At 44.5% G+C, this 22,829-nt stretch overlaps 2 protein-coding genes across 2 annotated transcripts; one reads left to right on the top strand and one right to left on the bottom strand.

Moving 5' to 3' along the window:
* The first annotated feature begins 233 nt into the window (after positions 1-233).
* NOLC1 (nucleolar and coiled-body phosphoprotein 1) lies at positions 234-10,619 on the top strand. Its single transcript, XM_059054089.2, has 13 exons — positions 234-568; positions 2,766-2,821; positions 2,936-3,075; positions 3,172-3,302; positions 3,714-3,879; positions 5,231-5,370; positions 5,499-5,643; positions 5,960-6,088; positions 6,355-6,465; positions 6,558-7,199; positions 7,383-7,489; positions 7,664-7,756; positions 7,933-10,619. Exons 1-13 carry the CDS (start codon positions 314-316, stop codon positions 8,089-8,091), a joined length of 2,274 nt encoding a protein of 757 aa, XP_058910072.2. The 5' UTR covers positions 234-313; the 3' UTR covers positions 8,092-10,619.
* On the bottom strand, positions 4,366-5,231 carry LOC131750987 (ubiquitin-ribosomal protein eS31 fusion protein-like). The gene is made up of 2 exons (XM_059054178.2): positions 4,954-5,231; positions 4,366-4,651 (listed from the first exon to the last, which is right to left on the bottom strand). The coding sequence occupies exons 1-2, from the start codon at positions 5,150-5,152 to the stop codon at positions 4,377-4,379; spliced, it is 474 nt and encodes a 157-aa protein (XP_058910161.1). The 5' UTR covers positions 5,153-5,231; the 3' UTR covers positions 4,366-4,376.
* Positions 10,620-22,829: the final 12,210 nt, after the last annotated feature.

Here is a 22,829-nt window from a genome sequence, read left to right as displayed (position 1 = left end):
AGATCATGTGACCAAGTTAAGAGGAATTCAAGGTCAGCTCGGGCCCGCCGGCCCACTCATTACTCTGGCATCCAGATGCCAGGGGCGAGGGTCACCGCAGCACTGAGGAAAGGTGGCTCCGTCAAAAAGGCAGGGCGCGGGAAGTCCGGAGTTTTCCCGCCGCGGCTGAGGGCGTGACCCCTGACGTCAGGGTTCCGCCTTCACAAAGCAGACCGGCGGGCTCCGCCCTTACCAAGATGGCGACACTCGCGGGACCGGAAAGCGTTAGTAGATTTCGCCTTTACCCTGTCTCCGAGGTGTGGGCGGGGCTGCTATGCGGAGTGCGCCCGCCCTTTCCGCCGTGCTCCGCGCGGCGCGATGGCGTCACGCAGGTACGCCCCTACTCCTCCTCTTCCGGGTTTCTGAGTCGCGTGCGTCGGCAACGGTAGTGACGCGTATTGCCGAGAGGATGGCGGACGCCGGCTTGCGCCGCGTGGTTCCCAGCGACCTGTATCCCCTCGTGCTTGGCTTTCTGCGCGATAATCAGCTCTCGGACGTGGCCAATAAGTTCGCCAAGGCAACAGGCGCTGTGAGTCCCGGGCATGATTCATGGGCTGGGGTGGGATGACCACAGGGCTCCGGGCCCTGACATGCTTAGGTTTGCAGGTAGGGAGGTCTGTGGGGTCCGCCAGCCCAGTGTCTGCCAGGCCTTTGTGCCGAGCTCTCGCGGTGGCCGGAAAGCCTGGACTCGGCGTCTCTTCCACAATGTCTCACTACACGGCGCTGAGCTTTGTTGCTTTTTTTCTGGTGAGAGGGGCGGCGGTGGCAGCGTGGGAACCTCGTGGCCTAGGTCACGTGGCTGGCGGAGTGCGGCGAGGCGGCAGCGTTGTGCCCCACCGGAGGCATTGGAGGCTCCTGGTTCTTTCTTTAGGCTTTATGTTGGCTGATGCCGAGCGTGACTTGACCTTAACTCTCAATCGAATTTACCCGGGACTCAAAAGATAAGTAAAATTGCTTTAGAAATAATGAAGGCTGGGATTTTTGTTATTAAAGAAGAAAATGAACGAGTAGAGGCAGGGTTCTGCTTTTCGTTTTACTGAAGCAGGATTGAGCATCATAGCTCTCTCTACAAAGCAGGCATAGCTGTTGGCTTGAATCTTTGACTTCTGGCATCAGACAAGTCTAGGTTTGGGAACAGCCTCTGCCACTTTTGAAATGTATGATCCAGGCAGCTTGTTTAACGTCCCTGAATCTGTTTCTACTTCTGTGGAGATGTCATCATCCACTTTATAGGATTTTTGTGAGTTTCAGTAATATGATATGTACATATACAAAGTGGCAATACTGGTGCCTGGTGCTCAGGAAGCATCAGTGAGTGAAAGCTGTTATCTTAGTTCTCGTACCTTAGGATGTTCTAAAAACAAGTAAAAGGAAGATGACCAGGAATGTGAAAGGTTTGGAATCTACATCTCAAGGAAGGCAGACATGACTGCATGAGGAAACACCTTGAGGGTAGAGTGGAGTGGTATGGTAGTCCTTAGCGGTCTTAGTCTTTGACTAAGAAGATAGGCTTGTTCTTTGCGGTAGAATCAGGCTACGCAAGTTGAGAGTCAGATGGGCCTCAGAAAGGGCTGCCTTAAGCTGGGACAGCCTGCCATGGGATTTGATACAGCTGCTTTCATATTGGAACTGTTTTGACTGTTAGGGAGGCTGCAGAGAGTGGGCTGGATGGAATTGGGCCTTTCAGAATCAGAAATATTTTTTATGTGACAAAAACTAATGTCCGTGGAGGGTTTACTAAGGGCAAGATGCTGTTTCCAGATGCTAAGCCCCTTATATGCATTACTTCTTATTTTCTCAACAAGTTAATAAGATGTGTAGTGTCATCTATCTTATAGAGAAGGAAGCAGTCTCAGAAAGATTAAATGATTTATTTTTCTTTTAATTTTTATTTATTTATTTATTTTGGCTGCATTGGGTCTTTGTTGCGGTGCGCGGGCTTCTCATTGCAGTGGCTTCTCTTGTGGAGTGTGGGCTTTAGGTGCGCCGGCTTCAATAGTTGTGGTATACAGGCTCAGTAGTTGTGGCTTGAGGGTTCTAGAGCACAGGTTCAGTAGTTGTGGCACACGTGTTTAGTTGCTCTGTGGCATGTGGGATCTTCCTGGACCAGGGCTCAAGTCCATGTCCCATGCATTGGCAGGTGGATTCTTAACCACTGCACCACCAGGGAAGTCCCAGATTAAGTGATTTGCTCAGGGTCACACATTAATAATTGGCAGAGGTGAGTTTCACATCTTCTCATCTAACTTTGAGCCTGTATTTTTGTATATACTGTAACGCCTTGCCATTTTTTTGGACACCAACTTATAATCTATAATCAGTGTAATAGCTGAATGCAATTCTGTACTGAATATGTAACATAGAGTTTTACTAATCTTCTCTTGGAGGATGGTTTCCAGTGATTTGGAATTATAAACCACGTTGCTGCAGACATTCTCCTGTGTAGATGTTTCTTTCATGGGTAAGGATAAATTCTTAGTGCAGTGCTAGAGTAAGAGGAATGTACGTTTTTAAAGGCTTTAATAAATAGGATTGACAGGTGGGGGAATAGATAGATGGTGCCAGAGACTACAGGGATAGCCCAAGTTTTTGATACCAAAAACTGGGAAATACATAAATAGAATATTTTTCTCCTAATTTATGCAAGTAGGAGAAGTCTTACAGAGATGTAACATTTATATCAGATTAAAGCTTTCTTACCTTGCTCTCCCTCTTTTCTCTTACAGACCCAACAGGATGCCAATGCCTCTTCCCTCTTAGACATCTATAGTTTCTGGCTCAAGTAAGTCTTCTCTGTGCTAGTGTGGCTGTTTTCTCCCCCCAAGTAGGCTGGACTGTGTTCTTTGGTTTGGGAAGGTCCTGATTCCCCAGGAGTTAGCCTAATTTACCTCAACAGGTCCACCAAGGCCCCAAAGCGGAAGTTACAGGCAAAGGGACCAGTGACTAAGAAGGCTAAGAAGAAGACTTCATCCAGTGACAGCAGTGAGGACAGCAGCGAGGAGGAAAAAGCCCAAGGGCCTCCCGCTAAGAAAGCTGGTAAGACCCATCAGGGAGTTGTGGTTTCAGGAAAAGGATTTGGAGCCTGTCTGTGCTAAATGGCTGGTTCTTACTGGGACCTGTACTTTTGTTCAGCTGTACCTGCCAAGCGGGCCAGTCTGCTTCAGCATCCTGGAAAGGCTGCAGTCAAGGCATCCGAGAGCAGCAGCAGCAGTGAAGAATCCAGTGATGATGATGAGGAGGACAAAAAGAAAAAGCCTGTCCAGGTTTGCAACTTTGAGAAGGAAAGGGATTGCTAAGGAATTGGAAAGAAGAAACTAAAATCTTGGCTTTTAGTTTGATGGTGTTAGGTATACAACAGGTGATTACATTGATTTTCAGGGAGGTTGTAGAAGTATGAGGTTTGGGAAGGATTATGAGAGGTTGAAGTTGAGCCCTGAATCTAGAGGAAATTCAACCCGTTCTGCTTCCCTGGCAGTATTGGGTTTCTCTGGGGTACTGTCAGGGACTCCAAGAGTAAGAGAATATATTTTATGGACAGGTACAGGGAACTCTAGACAGAGAATGGTAGGGACAAGGCCTAAAAAGGGGGGCACCTAGGAAGCTTTCTAACTTAGGATGTCCTTTGGGTGCCCTGAAACTCTTGCTGATTCTCCTGGTTGTGTGTTTCCTCACAGAAGGGAGTTAAGCCCCAAGCCAAGACAGTCAAAGCTCCTCCTAAGAAGGCCAAGAGCTCTGATTCTGATTCTGACTCAAGCTCAGAGGATGAGGTGCCAAAGAACCAGAAGCCAAAGACAACACCCGTGGCAGCTAAAGCTCAGGCTAAAGCCCCAGCCAAACCAGGTATTGTTTATGTTCCTAGGAGGCTGGACTGGGGACCAGGTTGGCCTGGGGACTGATGTGAAAATTCCTTAATTCAGCACAGGAGTGAAATGGCACTGGTTGTTGAACTAGAGGTATTGGCTGGTGTTGTTTTTTTTTTTAAAAAAAAACCCATTTTACTAGTAAGTAAAACGTTTTATAGTTAGGGACTAGTAACTACAGAAATAGTCTGCAGTGAGGGAAAACATGTTTTAAAGACTTCAGAGGGCATATTCAAATAATTTGCATCATATCATTTTTTGGAAGACAGGTTTATTCCTGAGATTGGGCAAGAAATTCATCCTTTGATGTAGTAAGTAAACCACAGCATTCTCCTTCATGCTTCCTCCAAAGACAAGAGAATTGACAGACTCCTAAGTTCCATGCTAATAGGAAGGAGGTTTTTATGGCCTTTTAATGTCTTGATACTCCTTTTTTTATTGTTCATTAGTTCATGTCTTTTAGTAACCAGTATACGATTACTTGTCTTTTGGTTTCTTGAAACAATCGATCAGACAACATTTGCCACAGTAGTGTCTGTCAAAGTGGCTGGCCGTGGAAACTCCAGCACCACATTCATCTGAAGGGCACTCCTGACGCAGGCGACTGATTTTTGCCATTTTCATCCACCTTAAGTATTTCAGGACAGCCAACTTAGCCTTCTTTCTCTTATGCTTGTTCTTCTTGGGAGTGGTATAAGACTTCTTCCCTTTCTTAGCACCACCACGAAGTCTCCACACAGATGAAGAATGGACTCCATTTTTTTTTTTTTTTTTTTAATTTACTTAGTTTATTTTTGGCTGAGTTGGGTCTCTGTTGCTGCGTACGGCTTTCTCTAGTTGCGGCGAGTGGGGGCTACTCTTCGTCGTGGTGTGCAGGCTTCTCATTGCAGTGGCTTCTCTTGTTGTGGAGCACGGGCTCTAGGTGAGCGGGCTCATAATTGTGGCACACGGGCTTAGTTGCTCTGAAGCATGTGGGATCTTCCCGGACCAGAGCTCGAACTCGTGTCCCCTGCATTGGCAGGCGGATTCTTAATCAGTGCGCCACCAGGGAAGCCCGTGGACTCCTTTTGAATGTTGTAGTCATACAAAGTATGGCCATCCTCCAGTTGCTTGCCAGCAAAGATCAGTCTTTGCTGGTCAGGAGGGATTTCTTCTTTATCCTGGATCTTGGTCTTTACGTTTTCTATTGTATCTGAAGGTTCAACCTTGAGAGTGATGGTCTTCCCTGTCAGGGTCTTCATGAAAATCTGCATCTTGGCGGCGCCGCCACTGCAGGTGGCGGATCCAAAAGCTGTCTTTATAACTCACTTACATTATTTCTTTTTTCTTAGGTACACCAGCTCGTCCAGCACCTAAAGTAGTCAATGGCAAAGCAGCTGGTAGTAATAGCAGCAGCAGCAGCAGCAGCAGCAGCAGCAGCAGCAGCGATGATGACTCGGAGGAGGAGAAGGCAGCAGCCGTATCTAAGAAGGTATGGGCCTTAATTTCTAGCAGCGAAGATGACTGGGGATGGAGGTGATTGGGGGGGTCTCCATTGCATGGCAGGATTGGTTGGGTCAGTGTTTTCCTGTGGTAATTGATTTTCTCTGTGTGATGCAGACTGTACCTAAAAAGCAAGTTGTGGCCAAGGCCCCAGTGAAAGCAGCTGCTGCTCCTGCCCAAAAGAGTTCCAGCAGTGAGGACTCCTCCAGTGAGGAGGAGGAGGAGGAAGAGCAGAAGAAAAAACCCATGAAGAAAAAACCAGGTGACTGGACACGGGGAGTCAAGCTGCACGACTGTGACCAGGGCCCAATGGCAGGAGGACCTCTGCAGTCACCACGTGGACCTTGGCATGTGTCAGCCAGCTTCTCCCAGAGAAAGGAGAAAGCCACATTGCCTTTTATAACCTAGACTCAGAAATGGCATGCCATCATCTCTGCTGTAGTCTATTTGTTAGAAATGAGTCACTAATCCTAGCCCACCCTCAAGGGATAGGGAATTAAGCTCCATTTCTAGAAGGAAGCAGTATCAAAGAATTTGTGTACATATTTTAAAACCACCACACTGTCCCTTTTAAACAGGTCCCTATAGTTCAGTCCCCCCGCCTTCTGTTCCCCCACCCAAGAAGTCCCTGGGAATTCAGGCTCCCAAGAAAGCTGCAGAGAAGCAGCAGCCTGTGGAGAGCAGTGAGGACAGCAGCGACGAGTCTGGTGAGTCATCACCTGTGGTGAGTGGGTCTGGGGAGTGTATGAAGAGTAGGGTGGGAAATGCTTCTGTCCCTTCTGCTTTTTTTTTTTTGGCTGCGGTGCTCAGCTTTTGGGATCTCAGTTCCCTCGCCAGGGATTGAACCCGGGCCACAGCACTGAAATCCCGGAATCCTGGCCACTAGGCCACCAGGGAACTCCCTGCATACTTTTCATTGCCCCTGTTTGGATTGGGACTTTGGACCCAGCCTAATGCCATAGGTTCTTTCCAGATTCAAGTTCTGAGGAAGAAAAGAGACCCCCAGCTAAGGCAGTCATCTCCAAAGCAACTACTAAACCAGTTCCAGCAAAGAAGGCAGCAGAGAGCTCTTCAGACAGCTCAGGTAAGACATAGGAGGCCCTCAGGGCAGTGGGAGCTCCAAGGGCTCCCCTCAGTCTCATTTGGGGAGATATTCACTCCATTCTCTCTGTCTAGACTCCGACAGTTCTGAGGATGAAGCTCCTGCTAAGCCAGCCAGTACTACCAAGAATTCCTCAGGTAAGCCAGCTGCCACTCCCAAGAAGTCTGTGGTTAAGCCAGCTACAACTCCCAAGCAGCCTGCAGCCAGTGGCCAGAAGCCTCTGACCAGAAAGGCTGATAGCACCTCCAGCGAGGAGGAGAGCAGTTCTAGTGAGGAGAAGACGAAGAAGAATGTAGCTACCCCTAAGTCCAAGGTGGTGGCCAAAGCAGCTCCATCTTTGCCTGCCAAGCAGGCCTCTCAGGGTGGTGGGGACAACAGCTCTGATTCAGACAGTTCCAGCAGCGAGGAAGACGAGGAAGAGAAGACGCCTAAACCCCCAGCCAAAAAGAAGCCACAGAAGGCAGGGGGTACTGTAGCCCCTTCCAAACCAGCCTCTGTGAAGAAAGCAAAGGCTGAGAGCAGCAGCACTTCTTCCTCTGAGGACTCCAGTGAGGAGGAGGAAGAGGAGAAGCCCAAGGGCAAGGGCACTCCAAGACCACAAACCCCCAAGGCCAATGGCACCTCTGCACTGACTGCCCAGAATGGAAAAGCAGACAAGGACAGCAACGAGGAGGAGGAGGGCAAGAAGAAGGCAGCAGTGGCAGTTGCTAAGCCAGGTCTGTATCCAAAGAACCTGCCTCCTGGGTTTGTCCCCCAAATCAGAATGGGCTCTACTCTTGGGGGTGGAATAGGGAGCCAAGGCTCATGACTGGCTTCCAGTTAGTTGGAGGCCCTCAGTGTGGGACCCTGGGAGAAGGGATAGGAAACTGGTCTCCTGAGTCTGGCTTTTTGTTTTATAGGTTCAGGAAAGAAGTGGAAGCAGAGTGAGGCTGCTAAGGAGGCAGAGACTCCTCCAGCCAAGAAGATAAAGCCCCAGACCCCCAATACATTTCCTAAAAGGAAGAAAGTAAGTTGTCTTATTTTCCTCTCAGGAGCCCACATTTAGAGTAGAAAGAAAAATTGCAGAGCACCTTGACAGCTCTTAGCCTGACCTGGCATACGCGCTGTGGGTGTAGCTCAGGAGGGCTTTCCTGTTACATGACCACTCCCATCCTGAACTTCCTACTTCATTCTTCTCCAGGGAGAACGAAGGGGATCCTCCCCATTCCGAAGGATCAGGGAGGAGGAGATTGAGGTGGATGCTCGAGTGGCAGACAATTCCTTTGACGCCAAGGTGAGGAGAGAGAGGTTCTTTACCATTCTTGAGGGGGTGGGGTAAGAGAGAGGGTAGCTTTTGGTTCTGGTTGGTAGGAGGTTCTCTGGGTTCAGATTGCCTGGAGCAGGGAGAGGAAACTGACAGGGCCCTGGCGTTGTCCTTCTGCGTGCTAACCACCTGTCTCTACTTACCAGCGGGGTGCAACCGGAGACTGGGGGGAGCGAGCCAATAAAGTTCTGAAGTTCACCAAAGGCAAATCCTTCCGGCACGAGAAAACCAAGAAGAAGCGGGGCAGTTACCGGGGAGGCTCCATCTCTGTCCAAGTCAATTCTGTTAAGTTTGACAGCGAGTGACCGTGGACCATCTGTAGCACAGCAGGGGTGATGATCTGAGCCCACTCACTTTCCCCAGTGGACCTGGGAACCCTCAGCTCTATTGGGGGAGGGTCTCGGTGAGGAGAGCAGTTTAGATTAGGTCTGAAGGCTTTGCGTCGTAACATCCTCTAAGGTCCTTTTCTGTGTTTGTGGTTTTGTACAGATTTGTTTTTCAGTGTTGGGTAGCAAGGACAAGGTAAGGGGAGTGTTCTTTTTTAAGAAAAATTGTTTTAGTTGTCATTCTCCCTGTTTTGTGGAAGTTCTCATACTGAGAAATTTGTATATTTTACATTAAATCATTTCTTATTGATTTTTATTGTGGTTTTCAGAGGTGGGTTCACAGATTAAAATCTCAGCTATCTTCCAAGATGTGGTAAAGGTCACATGTATGAATTTTTATAATTGGAGAATTCTGTCTATGGGAGTGCTTGTGTCCACATTTCATCCTTCCTACCCCTCAGGGCCCTGGTGAGGGGTGGTTAAGAATGGTTAATGTATGTATCTGTTAAGCATGAACTATGTACCTCATTCGTGGGGTCTAGGTCTGAAGTTTTCAGCCAGCATGGACTTAATCAACTTTGGGGGATAAAATTTACTGTTTTGTTTCAGGCAAAATTCTGGTGTGGTGTGAATGCCCTGGGGTCAATCTGAATATTTAGTTTGCTATAATTTTATTATTACATAATGTTTACAATATGTGTTTTTTAATTTGAAAGCATAAACTTTTTTTTTTTTTTTTTTTTTTTTTTTTGCGGTACGCGGGCCTCTCACTGTTGTGGCCTCTCCCGTTGTGGAGCACAGGCTCTGGACGCGCAGGCTCAGTGGCCACGGCCCATGGGCCCAACCGCTCCGCGGCATGCGGGATCCTCCCGGACCAGGGCACGAACCCATGTCCCCTGCATCGGCAGGTGGACTCTCAACCACTGTGCCACCAGGGAAGCCCGAAAGCATAAACTTTTTTATTGTTCAAAGACAATTTTTGATTGGCTTGACCTTTAAGAGTGTCAAATACTAAATTGAGGGCTACATCTTATTTTTTTTACATTTTAGAGAACAGAATAGCATTAATTTAATCTGAAAAGCATATATCACTTGGTATTTCTGTCTTGGTAGCAGTGGTGACACAAAATTAGTTTCTTGGTTTCATTAACTCCTACGTGGTTGGGAATCACTGATCAAGAAAGTGAAAGAAGAAAACCTATAATTAAAAATCTTAATCATCAGTAGGAATTAGGTTACATTATTCAGGTGAATTTATAGGTAACCTGTAAATGGAGGATGAGAAGAATCGTTACAAAGCATTTTATCTGGTAATACTTGAGTTAGAGTGGTGTTGGGAGAGCATCCTACCAGGATTATTGTCCTGTAGTTGGTGCACAGGAGCAACTGATGTGCCCCCTTCAGAACCTTGACTCTCAGTAACAGTGGAGGTAACAGTAAAAAACAGTTAGCAGAGATATGACTCTTAGGCCAAGCAGGCTGATCATAAAGCTGTAGGAGATGACAGTTGGCAGTGCTCAGCCAGAGTAAGATGGGGAGGAAAGTCAATGAGTTCTCCGAGTTCTCTGGAGCTGGTCTGTCCCTGTGTTGGGAAAGTCTGGCTTTTTGTTTTGTAGGTTCAGGGAAGAAGTGGAAGCAGAGTGAGGCTGCTGAACCAAACCCCTTGTTTGGGTTCCACAGATAACCTGGTTTTCTGTGTCACTGCCTCTAGGAAGAAAATGTGCTCTTCACGCTGACGTACGTATTCAGTCTGCATGGTAAAAGTTCTACATCTTAGTAAAAAGTAATAAGCTGGCTGGTTTATAATGTATCTTGGGAGTTTTATTAATGTGAGTCCAAAGCTCTCCCACCTCCACTCAAAACAGAACAACTTGGGTGCCAGTTGGAGGGCTGGGGCCCAGACCTGTGGGTTCACTGTGGAGCCTTCTTGACTATTCCTTATCTCATGGTACCTTGTCTCATGGTGCCTTGTCCAGGCAATAGACCAGCCTGTGCGTAGTCTAAATTGGGGATTGGCAAAGTGGCCCATGGGCCAGATCCAGTCCATGGCTTGTTTTTGTGTTGCTCAGGAGCTAAGAATGCTTTTACATTTTTTAAAGGGCTTTAAAAAAAAAAAAAGTGACAGACTTTATGTGACCACAAAGGATATAATGTTTACTATCTGGCCTTTTACAATTTGCAAAAACCCTGGCCTAAATCAGTGATTATACAACACTGGCTGAAAATTAGAATTATCTGGGAATCTTTTAAAAACACTGATACCCAGGGACCCATCTGTTGATTGGTTGAGTCAGATCCTGGTGCTCTCTGGTGGATTCTGGGAGTTAAGATTTTTTAAAGCTCCTAGGTGATTCTAAAGAGCAACCAGAGCTGAAAACCACTAATCTAAGAGTATTTGAAAAGAAATGAGTTGGTTTTTCTTTCCTTCCCTTATGCTTTCATTTTCAAATGTACTTGTTAAATATAATAGTATAAAGTAAAAATTAAATTTCCGTTTTATCCCCGTTTTCTGGGACTTGATTCTTTTGTCTCTTTCCAGATAGTTTCTCTGTGTATACTACTACGTGCATCCTCTCCCCTTTATCCTCACACATATGGAGTAGCTTGCTATATGCAGTATTTCATAACTTTGGAGCTCATTTTTAATGACTCCATTGTATGGAAGTAGCATAAATTATTTTAAGTAGTACCTTATTGGTAGCTGTTCAGGTTGTTTTAGTGTTTTGTTATTATAAGTAGTGCCATAGTGGATATTTTATATGTGAGACTGAGTATTTGTGTGGGCTTTTTTTTTTTTTTTGCAGTACGCGGGCCTCTCACTGTTGTGGCCTCTCCCTTTGCAGAGCACAGGCTCCGGACGCGCAGGCTCAGTGGCCATGGCTCACGGGCCTAGCTGCTCCGCGGCATGTGGGATCTTCCCGGACCGGGGCACGAACCCTTGTGCCCTGCATCGGCAGGCAGGCTCTCAACCACTGCGCCACCAGGGAAGCCCCTGTGTGGGTATTTTTATAGGAAATAGTCTGAGTGATTGTTGGGTCAGAGGATGTGTACATTTAACATTTGTTCATCATTGCTCTCCAAAACCGTTGTACCAAATTGTAGTTCCAACAACACTTTATGAAAGTACCTCTTTGCTTGCCCTCTTGCCAACACTTAACCAAGTTGATCTTTGCCACTTGGATAAATGAAAATGCTCAGTTTTTTAAAATTGTGGTAAAAAACACAACATTAAAGTTGCCATCTTAACCACTTTTAAGTGTATAGTTCGTGTTAGTACTGACATTGTTGTGCAACAGATTGCTATGATTTTGACTACTATAGATATTTCATATGAGTGGAATCAGACTGCATTTGTCCTTTTGTGCCTGGCTTATTTCACTTAGCATAATGTCCTCAAGGTTTACTCATGTTGTAACATGTGGCAGGATCTCCTTTTTCAAGGCTGCATGATATTCCATTGTATGTATATACCACATTTAATTTATCCATTTCATTGTTTAGTTTCAGGGACCTGAATTCCTACCCTATGCTGATGGGTTATGGCAATGTTGCTGATATCTACACGTTAAGTGAATTACACACATGATGGCTCATGCCCATCTGCAGTGTACCTCATATGGACACAAAGCAGGAGACTTTACAATATCCTTTTGTGGTTTTATGTTTCACAGGTTATATCCTCACTGCCACCCAACCCTGTTAGGTGGATATTAACTATATCATGGTATTTCAACCTTAGTATTTGGGGGCTCTGAAATACTAAGAGTGTTTGAGTGCCTACTATGTACCAGCCATAGAACTCCCTGAGAGCTCAGTGTCTAATAGGGGAAGTCAGAGATGGGAGCAGTTCTGTACACCATGCTGAGTCCTGTCACCAAGGGCCAGAGTAGCACCCCTAAGGGGACAGCAACAAAACACTGACCTTGGCCCAGGATTTTGAGGAGAGTAGCAGCTGCCAGGTGTGAAGATGGCACATACCATGCAAGGAAGAGGAAGTGTTTCCAGTGGGAGAAGAGAGCCTTTAGGATGGATCAGGAGGGGGGTGTGTGGTAAGTAGGGGCAGGATAATACTGTCTGAGGATTCAATAGCGATGGCCCTTTGTACCCAAGTGAGGAGTTAATACTTTATTTTGTTCTCCTGAGTGTGTTAGGGGATTGCTAGTCCAGTGCAGTGCTCCTGGCACTAAATACAGCTGCAGGGAAAGCAAAGCCCCTACTGACAACTGAGTTCTCATCCCCTGCCTCATGCAAAGCTGGCTTAAGCTGTCTGCAATTACTGAAGAGGCCAGTAGGTGGGGCCCTTGCACCCTGCAGGGAGCTGGACTCTATGCAGAGCACCTGCTATGAGCCTTTGGATACAGAGATGAATAAGACATAGGCCCTCATTTGAGGACCTTGGTTCTGGAGAGTGGAGAGGTGAGTCTGTCATCTATGAGAGGTCATCTGTTACCTGAAAACCAGCAACAGGCAGCGTGGCTCATAGAGGAACCCTGATGTTCATGTGGAACTCCCAGCTTTCCCCTCAGGTCCAACAGGGCACTGGAGCTCCCAGAAGGGGGGCCAGCCACAGGTCCCACTGCTTATGGAAACTGCAGACCTGTGTCCTTCTTGTGCCTGGGAGCTCAGAGGCCCTGGTGCTCTCTCCTCTGTCTCCCCTCCTCTCCCAGCAGGATTGAGGAGAACATATGCCAGGCTTCCATCTTCGAAGTGTGTTGGAGGGAAGGTAGGGTACAGAGTATTTCAATAAATTAGCCTATCAGACACAGAAATTCATCCATTCAGCAAATATGAGTGCTTACTCTATGCCAGGCACATAATTTGTGAGAGATGTTGAGGACACAATCATGAATGAACAAAAAACCAGACACAGTCCCAGCAACCAAAGTTTACCCAGTCTAATGAAGGGCAAAGATATTAATCCACACAAATAAATGTATAAATATAAACTTCCGTACAATGAGGGCAAGGTACAAAGAGCTATGAGCACATGTGACAGGGGAAAGTAGCCCACATAGTGGTGAGACTTCCTCACAGACTGGGTAGCCATGTAATTTATCATCTAAACTAGGATACTTTTTTTTTTTTAAGATTTTTTTTTAAAATGTGGACCATTTTTAAAGTCTTTACTGAATTTGTTACAATATTGCTTCTGTTTTATATTTTGGTTTTTTGGCCTCGAGGCGTGTGGCATCTTAGCTCCCTGATCAGGGATTGAACCTGCACCCCCTGCATTGGAAGGTGAAGTCTTAACCACTGGACAGCCAGGGAAGTCCCTAAACTGGGATGTTTTTGAGAGTGAAGGGAGAGAGATTGATAATTAGGCTGAGAGGAACAGGTGTGGATTGAGACTTTCCCAGGCAAGTCAGGACATAGGGTCACTGTGGTAATAGATGTCTTCACTGAGGAAGTGATGTTTCAGCCCAGACTTGAAGGTGAGTTAATTAGGTGAAGGTGTTGATGTTACTGACTTGGGTCCTTGGACTCTTTAATCAATAGAAGTTGATAAGAGGCCATACGAGGTATTCAGGCAAGGCTTTATTGGGACTCACGCTGTAGCACAAGGGAGGGAAAATAAGTAACAGGTTCCCTTGCTCCCTGTCCAAGGAGGGTGGGCTTGTTCCTTAAGCGGTGTGAGGGTGGGGGCGGATGGGTGGGTTAGACTGAAGGGGTGGCTTAGGTGGTCTGCCCACCCGCTTGGCGGTGCTGGGTGCTGGGATCATGCACAGTCCCCTGCTTTTGCTCCTGGCTCCTCAGAAGTGGCAGTTGGTTTGTCGTCTTTTAGTATCTTATTGTTCATAGTCCCTTATAGTTTCTTGGTATTCTGTTGCTTGTCTAGGTGCAAGCACTCCAGTAAAGGGTCCCAGGTCCCAGCCTATCTCTGGTGCAAGATGAGCATGGCTGTGTGTTTTTTTCATTGATAAGGCGCAGCATGTGCAAAGGCCTTTTGGTGAGAAGGAACATGATGGAGACCCCAGAGTGAAAGAAGTCCTATGCAGATGAAAGGCTGAGGAAGGAGGAGAGCAATATAAGATGAGGCTTGAGAAGGGAGGCAGGGACCAGGGCATGTAGAGCCTTTTAAGGTGTGTTTAAGGTTTTATTCTGAAGGCAGTGGGAAGCTGTTGAAGAGTGTGTGCGTGTCTTAGTCATCAGGGGCTGCCATAGCAAAATACCATAGCCTGGGTGCCTTAAACAACAGAAATGTGTTTCTCATAGTCCAAGATCAAGATGCAGGCCTGTTTGGTTCCTGGTGAGAACTCTCTTCCTGGCTTGCAGAAGGCTTCTTGCTGTGTCCTCACATGGCAGGGAGAGACAGAGCAAACTCTCTGGTCTCTTTTTTTACAAGGACACTAATCCTGTCATGGGGCTGTACCCTCATTACCTCATCTAAACCTAATTACCTCCCAAAGGCCCTGCTTACTGTTACCATCACGTTGGGAGTCAGGGCTTCAACATATAAATTCTGGGGGGCAGAGGAACACAAATATTCAGTCCATAACAGTCAGTGTATGTGTGGGTATCATTTTTTTTATTAGGGAAAATTTCAAATATATAAAAGAATTACCAATACAGACAGTAATCAACTAACATTAAATATTCCGTCAGTATCACTGAATGTGTTAAAGGCTGGTGACAGATTTGCATGCTGAAAAGCCAAATGTGGTTAGCATGAGAATAGACTGAAGGGATTTGGAGTGGATATTTTGAGACCAGTTAGGCTACTACAGTAGGCCAGGAGAGAGATCATTTTGGTGACCTGAATTAAAATGGTGCCAAGATAGAGAAGATGGAGAGAGGTGGATAGATTTGAGAAATGTTTAGGAAAAAAAACTAGAACTTGGTTGGTGGGGTGGGGGTAGGGGAGCAGTGAGGAAGAGTAAGGCATTAAGAGTGACTCTCATACAAATAATAAATGCTGGAGAGAGTGTGGAGAAAATGGAACCCTCATACACTATTGGTGGGAATGTAAATTGGTACAGCCGCTATGGAAAACAGTAGGGAGGTTCCTTAAAAAACTAAAAATAGATTACTGTGTGATCCAGCAATCCCATTCCTGGGCATATATGCAGAGAAGATTATAATTCAAAAACAGGACTTCCCTGTGGGTGCAATGGTTAAGACTCTGCCCTTCCATTGCAGGGAATGCGGGTTCGATCCCTGGTCGGGGAACTAAGATCCCACATGCCGTGTGCATGTGGCAAAAAAAAAAAAGATACAATGTACCCCAGTGTTCATAGCACTATTTACAATAGCCAAGACATGGAAGCAACCTAAGTGTCCATCAGTAGATGAATGGATAAAGATGATGTGGTGTATATATACAGTGGAATACTACTCAGCCATAAAAAGGATGACATAATGCTATTTTCAGCAACATGAGTGGACCTAGAGATGATCATACTAAGCGAAGTAAGTCAGAAAGCAAGACAAATACCATATGATATCATTTATATGTGGAATCTAAAACACAACACGAACATATCTATGAAACAGAAACAGACTCACAGACATAGAGAACAGACTTGTGGTTGCCAAGGGGGAGAGGGGAGGGGAGGGAAGGATTGGGAGCTTGGGATTAGCAGATGCAAACTAGTATATACAAGATGGATAAACAACAACTTTGTACTGTATAGCACAGGGAACTATATTCAATAGCCTGTGATAAACCAGAATGAAAAATATATGTATATGTATAACTGACACTTTGCTGTACAGCATAAATTAAACCCAGCATTGTAAATCAACTATTCTTCAATTTTAAAAAATGTTGGAACTATAAAAGTACTGGCTAAGATGTCAGGATGCTTAAGAAGATCAAATTGGTGATTAGGTCTCTATTGCCAAGAGATTGACACTTTCCTAGCACTTGATGATTTGCTTCACTCAAGGATAAGAAATTGATGACCTTTTTTTTTTTTTTTTTTTTTGTATTTAAAAACTATAGTCAAATGCTGTACCAGAACATAAAAAAACACTCTTCCAATTATTCATTTGTTTTTCATCTCCCAAACTGAAATATTCAACCTTAGAATTTAGGATATGCTCATCAACATACTAAAGAACTCAAAGTAGTCTTTCCTTTTTTTAATTTAATAAATTTATTTATTTATGTATTTATCTTTGGCTGTGTCGGGTCTTCGTTGCTGTGTACTGGCTTTCTCTAGTTGTGGCGAGTGGAGGCTACTCTTCATTGCAGTGTGCAGACTTCTCATTGCAGTGGCTTCTCGTTGCGGAGCACGGGCTCTAGGCACGCAGGCTTCAGTAGTTGTGGCACACGGGCTCAGTAGTTGTGGCTCGCGGGCTCTGGAGCATAGGCTCATTAGTTGTGGCGCATGGGCTTAGTTGCTCCGCAGCATGTGGGATCTTCCCGGACCAGGGCTCGAACTCCTGTCTCCTGCATTGGCAGGCGGATTCTTAACCACTGCACCACCAGGGAAGTCCCAAAGTAGTCTTTCATCATTGATAAATTAATCTATAATTTCTGAGTCTAATTTAACCAGAGAGAATCATCTGACAGCCACTCAACACTTGCTGTCTTTCCAGATGCCTTATTCTTTTTTTTTTTTTTTTTTTTTTGCGGTACGCAGGCCTCTCACTGTTGTGGCCTCTCCCGTCGCGGAGCATAGGCTCCGGACGCGCAGGCTCAGCGGCCACGGCTCACGGGCCCAGCCACTCCGCGGCACGTGGGATCTTCCCGGACCGGGGCACGAACCCGCATCCCCTGCATCGGCAGGCGGACTCTCAACCACTGCGCCACCGGGGAAGCCCCAGATGCCTTATTCTTGTGAGTTAGAATTTTTGTGATTAGGAAGAAATTAAAGTGCTTTAAAAAAAAACCTAACTTAAACTGGAGCTCAAATTCTGTTTTCAAGCTAGATCTCAACTTGATGAACAAGTACAAAGCACATAACTCCTCACTAACATGGTACAATTAATAATATTCTTAAAGTTTAAACTGTGTCTTGGGAGTTCCCTGGTGGCCTAGTGTTTTGAATTCTGGGTTTTCACTGCCATGGCCCAGGTTCAATCCCTGGTCGGGGAAATGAGATCCTGCAAGCCATGCAAAGCGTCTTATTTTTATTACTGTAAACTGTGGCATATATTTTAAGTGAAATTAAAATGTATTAGTTAATATTTAAGAAATGCAAGAAGGTGTAAAGAATAATTTATTGAAAAATTGTATACCCGTCTCTCAGCCTAATAAGCAGAATGTTGCCAACACAGTTAAATTCCCTTTCTGTATGTATGTTAAGGCTGAATGTTAAGCCAGTATTAACATTAATAAGTACCAATTGTTAAAATATTGGAATATGTTAATACTGGTTGGGAAGTAGTTGCTGGCCTGTACCCTCTGAATATCTCCTCTCATTTCCAAATCCTTGACCTCTTCCTAAGACACACACACCACCTCCCTTGAACTGTTCCATAATCCAACAAATAAAGGGTTAATGCCTGGCACAGAGGGGCCTTTTATATATAAGTATAAATAAATAAATAAATATATATATATATATATTCCTAAGGAATATATAGTCTTGTTTTTAAACTTTATGTAAATTGTACAACACTGTATCTGTTCTCCTATGACTTGCTTATTTCTCTGATGTGTTGTAGTTCACTGTATACTTCCATTTCTTTACTAACTCAATTATTAACAGGCATTTAAGTTGTGATGCTGCTGTGAACACTCTTTCATCTATTGGTATACATATGCAAGAGTTCCCTGAATTTAAACCTAGAAGGGAAAGTGCTGGTCATAGGGTAAGTGCATCTTCAATCTTCCATATAATGCCAATTTTCCAAAGGTATTTGCTAATTTATATTCCCACCAGCAGCTCAAGAGAGGTCCCTTTGTTCCATAGTCTCCCCAGCACTAGGTAAGTCACGTCAAATCAAAATTTTCTCCAGTCTTCTGGGTGTGGCATGATATTTTATTGTGGTTTTAAATTTGAATTTCCCTGACTACTAATGAGATTGAACACCTTTTCATATATTTAGTGACTGTTTGGAGTTCCTTTTCCGAAGATGTCTACTTAAGTCTTTCATCCATTTTTCTGTTGGGTTTTCTCTTTTTCTCTTATTGATTTGTGGGAGTTTTTTATATATTTTAGATACAGTTCCTTTGGTTTTATGCTGTATATATATTTTCTCCAGTTCTGTGTCTTGCCTTACTTTCTTTATTGTATCTTTTTTATTTTTTTTTTGATGAAAGAGAGCTTACTTTTTATTTAGTCAGATATGCCAGATATCTTGCATTTGTCTCTCCGTATACACTATCCACCTTTCTCCACTGGCTCTTTGCCTAGGGAGGTTGACCTCTAGGAATTGCATCATTGGGCTCTCTGCTCTTTGGCTCCTGATTGGATTTTGGCCAATGGGGTGCCCCTGCAGGGAATCAGAAGAAGGTGGAGAATGAGAGTAGGTATTTATTTTTCCTAGCCCCAAACTGCTGTGTTCTCAAATCAGAAGTCACTGCTCCCCTCAAGACAGTCTCCTCGGGACTTCCCTGGCAGTCCAGTGGTTAAGACTCCGTGCTCCCACTGCAGGGGACACGGGTTCAATCCCTAGTTGGGGCAAGTTCCCACATGCCATGTAGCACAGCCAAAAAAACCCCCCCCAAAACACAGTCTCCTCTATAAACTTTCTCTTGGGGATTCTGAACCTGCTCCTTACTTTCATTGCTTTTGCCCAAGTGATCGTAACATCCTTATAGATTGTTTCAGACCATTTTATTTTATTTTATTTTTAATTTTATTTTAAAATATTTATTTATTTATTTATTTATTTTTGGCTGTGTTGGGTCTTCGTTGCTGTGCGCAGGCACCCTCAAGTTGCAGCGAGCGGGGGCCACTATTCATTGTGGTGCGCGGGCCTCATTGCGGTGGCTTCTCCTGTTGCAGAGCACCGGCTCCAGGTGCACGGGCCTCAGCAGCTATGGTGCCCCAGTTTAGTTGCTACACGGTATGTGGGATCCTCCTGGACCAGGGATCGAATCCGTGTCCCCTGCACTGGCAGGCAGACTCTCCAACCACTGTGCCACCAGGAAAGTCCCTCTCAGACCATGTTAATTTGAGTGTGTCATCTGTTTTCTTTTGGATTTCTGACTCATATAACATATTTATTAATATTTCCTTTCAAAATTAGTACCTTTGTGTGTTAAGAAAATTTTCCTTATCCTGAGATAATAAAGATATTCTGTATTATATTCTAAAGGCTTTATTATTTGTTTTCCTTGTTTAGGTCTATAGTTGACCTGATACTGATTTTTCAGTCCTTCTTTATTTATAGAGATTGTTTCATGGCCCAGCAAATGGTCTCTCTTGGTGACTCTTCCACATGCTTTTGAAAAGAATATGTATTTTGCTGTTGCTGGTGGAATGTTCTGTAAATGTCAGCTAGGGCAAATTGATTGATAGTGTTGTTCAAATCTTCTACATCTTTGTTGATTTTTCTATCTATTTGTTCAATTACTGAGAGAGGAAAATTGAAACAACTATGATGGTGGACTTGTCTGTTTTTCCTTTATGTTCTGTTAGCTTTTTCTTCATGTATTCTGAAGCTATGTTATTGGGTACCTACACATTTAAGATGGTTATTTCTTTGTTTTTCTTTCACATCTTTATTGGAGTTTAATTGCTTTACAATGTTGTGTTAGTCTCTGCTGTATAACAAAGTGAATCAGCTATATGCGTACGCGTATCCCCATATCCCCTTCCTCTTGCGTCTCCCTCCCACCCTCCCTATCCCACCCCTGTAGGTGGTTGCAAAGCACTGAGCTTATCTCCCCGTGCTATGCAGCTGCTTCCCACTAGCTAGCTATTTTACATTTGGTAGTGTATATTTGTCAATGTTACTCTCTCACTTCATCCCACTTTACCCTTCCCCCTCCCCATGTCCTCAAGTCAGTGCTCTAAGTCTGTGTCTTTATTCCTGTCCTGTCCCTAGGTTCATTAGAACCATTTTTTAAAATTAGATTCCATGTATACGTGTTAGCATGCGGTATTTGTTTTTCTCTTTCTGACTTACTTCACTCTGTATGACAGACTATGTCCATCCACCTCACTACAAATAACTTAATGTACTATAGAGCTTTTTAAAGGGTCCTGTGATGTTGGTGGGCACTGAAACATGAGGTATGCAGAGGCTTAGGAGTCATGTAAGGGGAGAACTGGAACCTGGCCTATATTTAAATTTCAAATGTGAGCTGCCAGATAGCCTGAGGGTTTCTGAAAAAGTCAGAATCACTGGAAACCTTGAAGGATACATTGCTGGAATCTGCTGAAGTGGGCTGGACAGTAGAGCAGAAATGGATTTCGTTCAGGACAGTGGTCCTAGTCTGTATACAGGATGTCCACAAAGTCTGGAAACATAGATGATAGTATTTATTATTTTCCAGTGGAAGAATTCCTGATGCTATAATGTCTCTTTGCTCATGTTTCTAGACTTCATGGACTTGTGGTGGTCAGGAAACCTGACCACTTTCTGACAGCCTCTCAGAGAGCCTGTGTGTTCTGGTGAAGGGGGGATATGTAGTGTCAAGGAACATCCTGAGTCTTTTTTAAAAAAAATAATTTATTTATTTATGTACTTTTGGCTGCGTTGGGTCTTCGTTGCTGCACACGGGCTTTCTCTAGTTGCAGTGAGCGGGGGCTACTCTTTGTTGCAGCATGCGGGCTTCTCATCGCGGTGGCTTCTCTTGTTGCAGAGCATGGACTCTAGGCCCACGGGCTTCAGTAGTTGTGGCACGTGGGCTCTAGAGTGCAGGCTCAGTAGTTGTGGCGCATGCGCTTCGTTGTTCCACGGCATGTGGGAGCTTCCTGGACCAGGGCTCGAACCCGTGTCCCCTGCATTGGCAGGTGGATTCTTCCCTGCACCACCAGGGAAGTCCAGAAGCTTTTAGTTTGATGAAGTTTAATCTATTTTTAGTTTGGTTGCTTATGCTTTTGGTGTCATATCTAAGAAACTTTTACCTAACCCTTGGTCTCAAAGATTTACTCCTTTTTGGTTTTTTTTTAAGAGTTTTATGCTTTTAGCTTTTCCATTTAGGACTATGATCCATTTTGAGTTAATTTTCTGTGTGTATGTAAGTAAGGGGTCCAGTTTCATTCTTTGCATGTTGATATCCAGATGTCCGAGCACTATTTGTTGAAAAGACTATTCTTTTCCCATTGAAATGTCTTTGGGCTCTTGTCTGAAATCAGTTGCCCATAAATATATGGGTTTATGTCTGGCTGTCAATTCTACTTCATTAATCTATGTCTACCCTTATGCCAGTACTACACTGTCTTGATTACTGTAACTTTACAATAAGTTATGAAATTGGAAAGCAATATAGCATTTTAGGGAGGGGACTAACAACATCAGTTTATATTTTTAAGAGACTGTGTTGGGGTTCTTCAAAACATAGAATTGCCATATGACCCAGAAAATTCACTCTGATGTATAAACCCCAAATAATTGAAAATAGGGACTCAAACAAATATTTGTATGATAATGTTCATTGCGACATTATTCACAATAGCCAAAGGTAGACACAACCAAAGTGTGCATCAATAATGAATGGACAGACAAAATGTGGTATATGCATACAATGAAATATTAATCAGCCATACAAAGGAATGAAGTTCTGATACATACTACCACATGGGTGAACCTTGTAAAGATTATGCTATATGAAAGGAGCCAGATATAAATAGATAAATATTGTATGATTCCACTTATATTAAATATCTAGGATAGGCCAATTCACAGAGTTGGAAAGTAGATTGCAGGTTATCAGGAGCATGAAGTGCAAGTAATAGAAAATTATTGCTTAATGGATACAGAGTTTCTGTTTGGGGTTATGAAAAAGTTTTGGAAATAGATAGTGGGGATGGTTACAGAACATTGTAAATATAACTAATGCCACTGAATTATACTCTTAAAAATGGTTAAAATGGCAAATTTTGTGATGTATACATATTTCACCACAATTTTTTTTAAAAAGACTGCTGTTGGAGCTGAAGAAATCAGACTATATGTTAAGATTACTGCAAGAATCCAGGTTAAGGAAGATGTTCTGTTTACCTTTCCAGGTCCACTCTATCATTCTCTACCCTGCTCTGTGCTCTAGGAAGCTGACCTGTGTTGACCGTTTAACCAGCTGCTAGACCCTCTGGTTTCTGGTTAAACTTGGCCAGTGTGGAGCACTGCCAATGTGGAGGACTGGTAAGAGATCATAGGGTGAGGGGAAAATGAGACCAGGGTACCCTCCTGGCTCCCAATCTGCAGGGTTGCTGTGGGCACCTGTATCCCTTGATGAAAGGTCACGGTTCCTGCCAGGCAGCCCTCTCCACACAGCTCTCTCTGTCTCTGTATTCTAGTAATGGCCCCCCTCCCTCATTCCTTCTAGGCGTGTAGTGGCCACCACTAGTGCACTTGTATTTCCCTATACCAGTTTATTAGTTTAATAGTTCCTTTATTAAACTTTCCTAGAATTCCCTGGCAGTCCAGTGGTTAGGACTCTGCACTTCCACTGCGGGGGGCATGGGTTTGATCCCTGGTTGGGGAACTAAGATCCCGCAAGCTGCACGGCATAGACAAAAAAAAAAAAGAAAGAAAGAAAGAAAGAAAAAGAAATGGGGTTACTGTAAAGAGCTCATGGAAATTTGAGCAGTTTAACCTTTAAAAGAAAAGGTTGGGGGCTTCCCTGGTGGCGCAGTGGTTGAGAGTCCGCCTGC

This window comes from Kogia breviceps, chromosome 2, assembly GCF_026419965.1.
Source record: "Kogia breviceps isolate mKogBre1 chromosome 2, mKogBre1 haplotype 1, whole genome shotgun sequence".
Taxonomy (NCBI): Eukaryota; Metazoa; Chordata; class Mammalia; order Artiodactyla; family Physeteridae; genus Kogia; species Kogia breviceps.
This window is presented reverse-complemented; position numbering and strand designations above follow the sequence as displayed.

Excerpts from the sequence above, each read along its gene's own strand:
- NOLC1 (XM_059054089.2), top strand. The coding sequence starts at position 314 with ATGCGGAGTGCGCCCGCCCTTTCCGCCGTGCTCCGCGCGGCGCGATGG. Across the intron at positions 6,089-6,354 it reads GGACAGCAGCGACGAGTCTG|ATTCAAGTTCTGAGGAAGAA; the intron begins GTGAGTCATCAC and ends GGTTCTTTCCAG. Across the intron at positions 6,466-6,557 it reads GAGCTCTTCAGACAGCTCAG|ACTCCGACAGTTCTGAGGAT; the intron begins GTAAGACATAGG and ends CTCTCTGTCTAG.
- LOC131750987 (XM_059054178.2), bottom strand. The coding sequence starts at position 5,152 with ATGCAGATTTTCATGAAGACCCTGACAGGGAAGACCATCACTCTCAAG. Across the intron at positions 4,652-4,953 it reads CATTCAAAAGGAGTCCACGG|TCCATTCTTCATCTGTGTGG; the intron begins GCTTCCCTGGTG and ends AAAAAAATGGAG.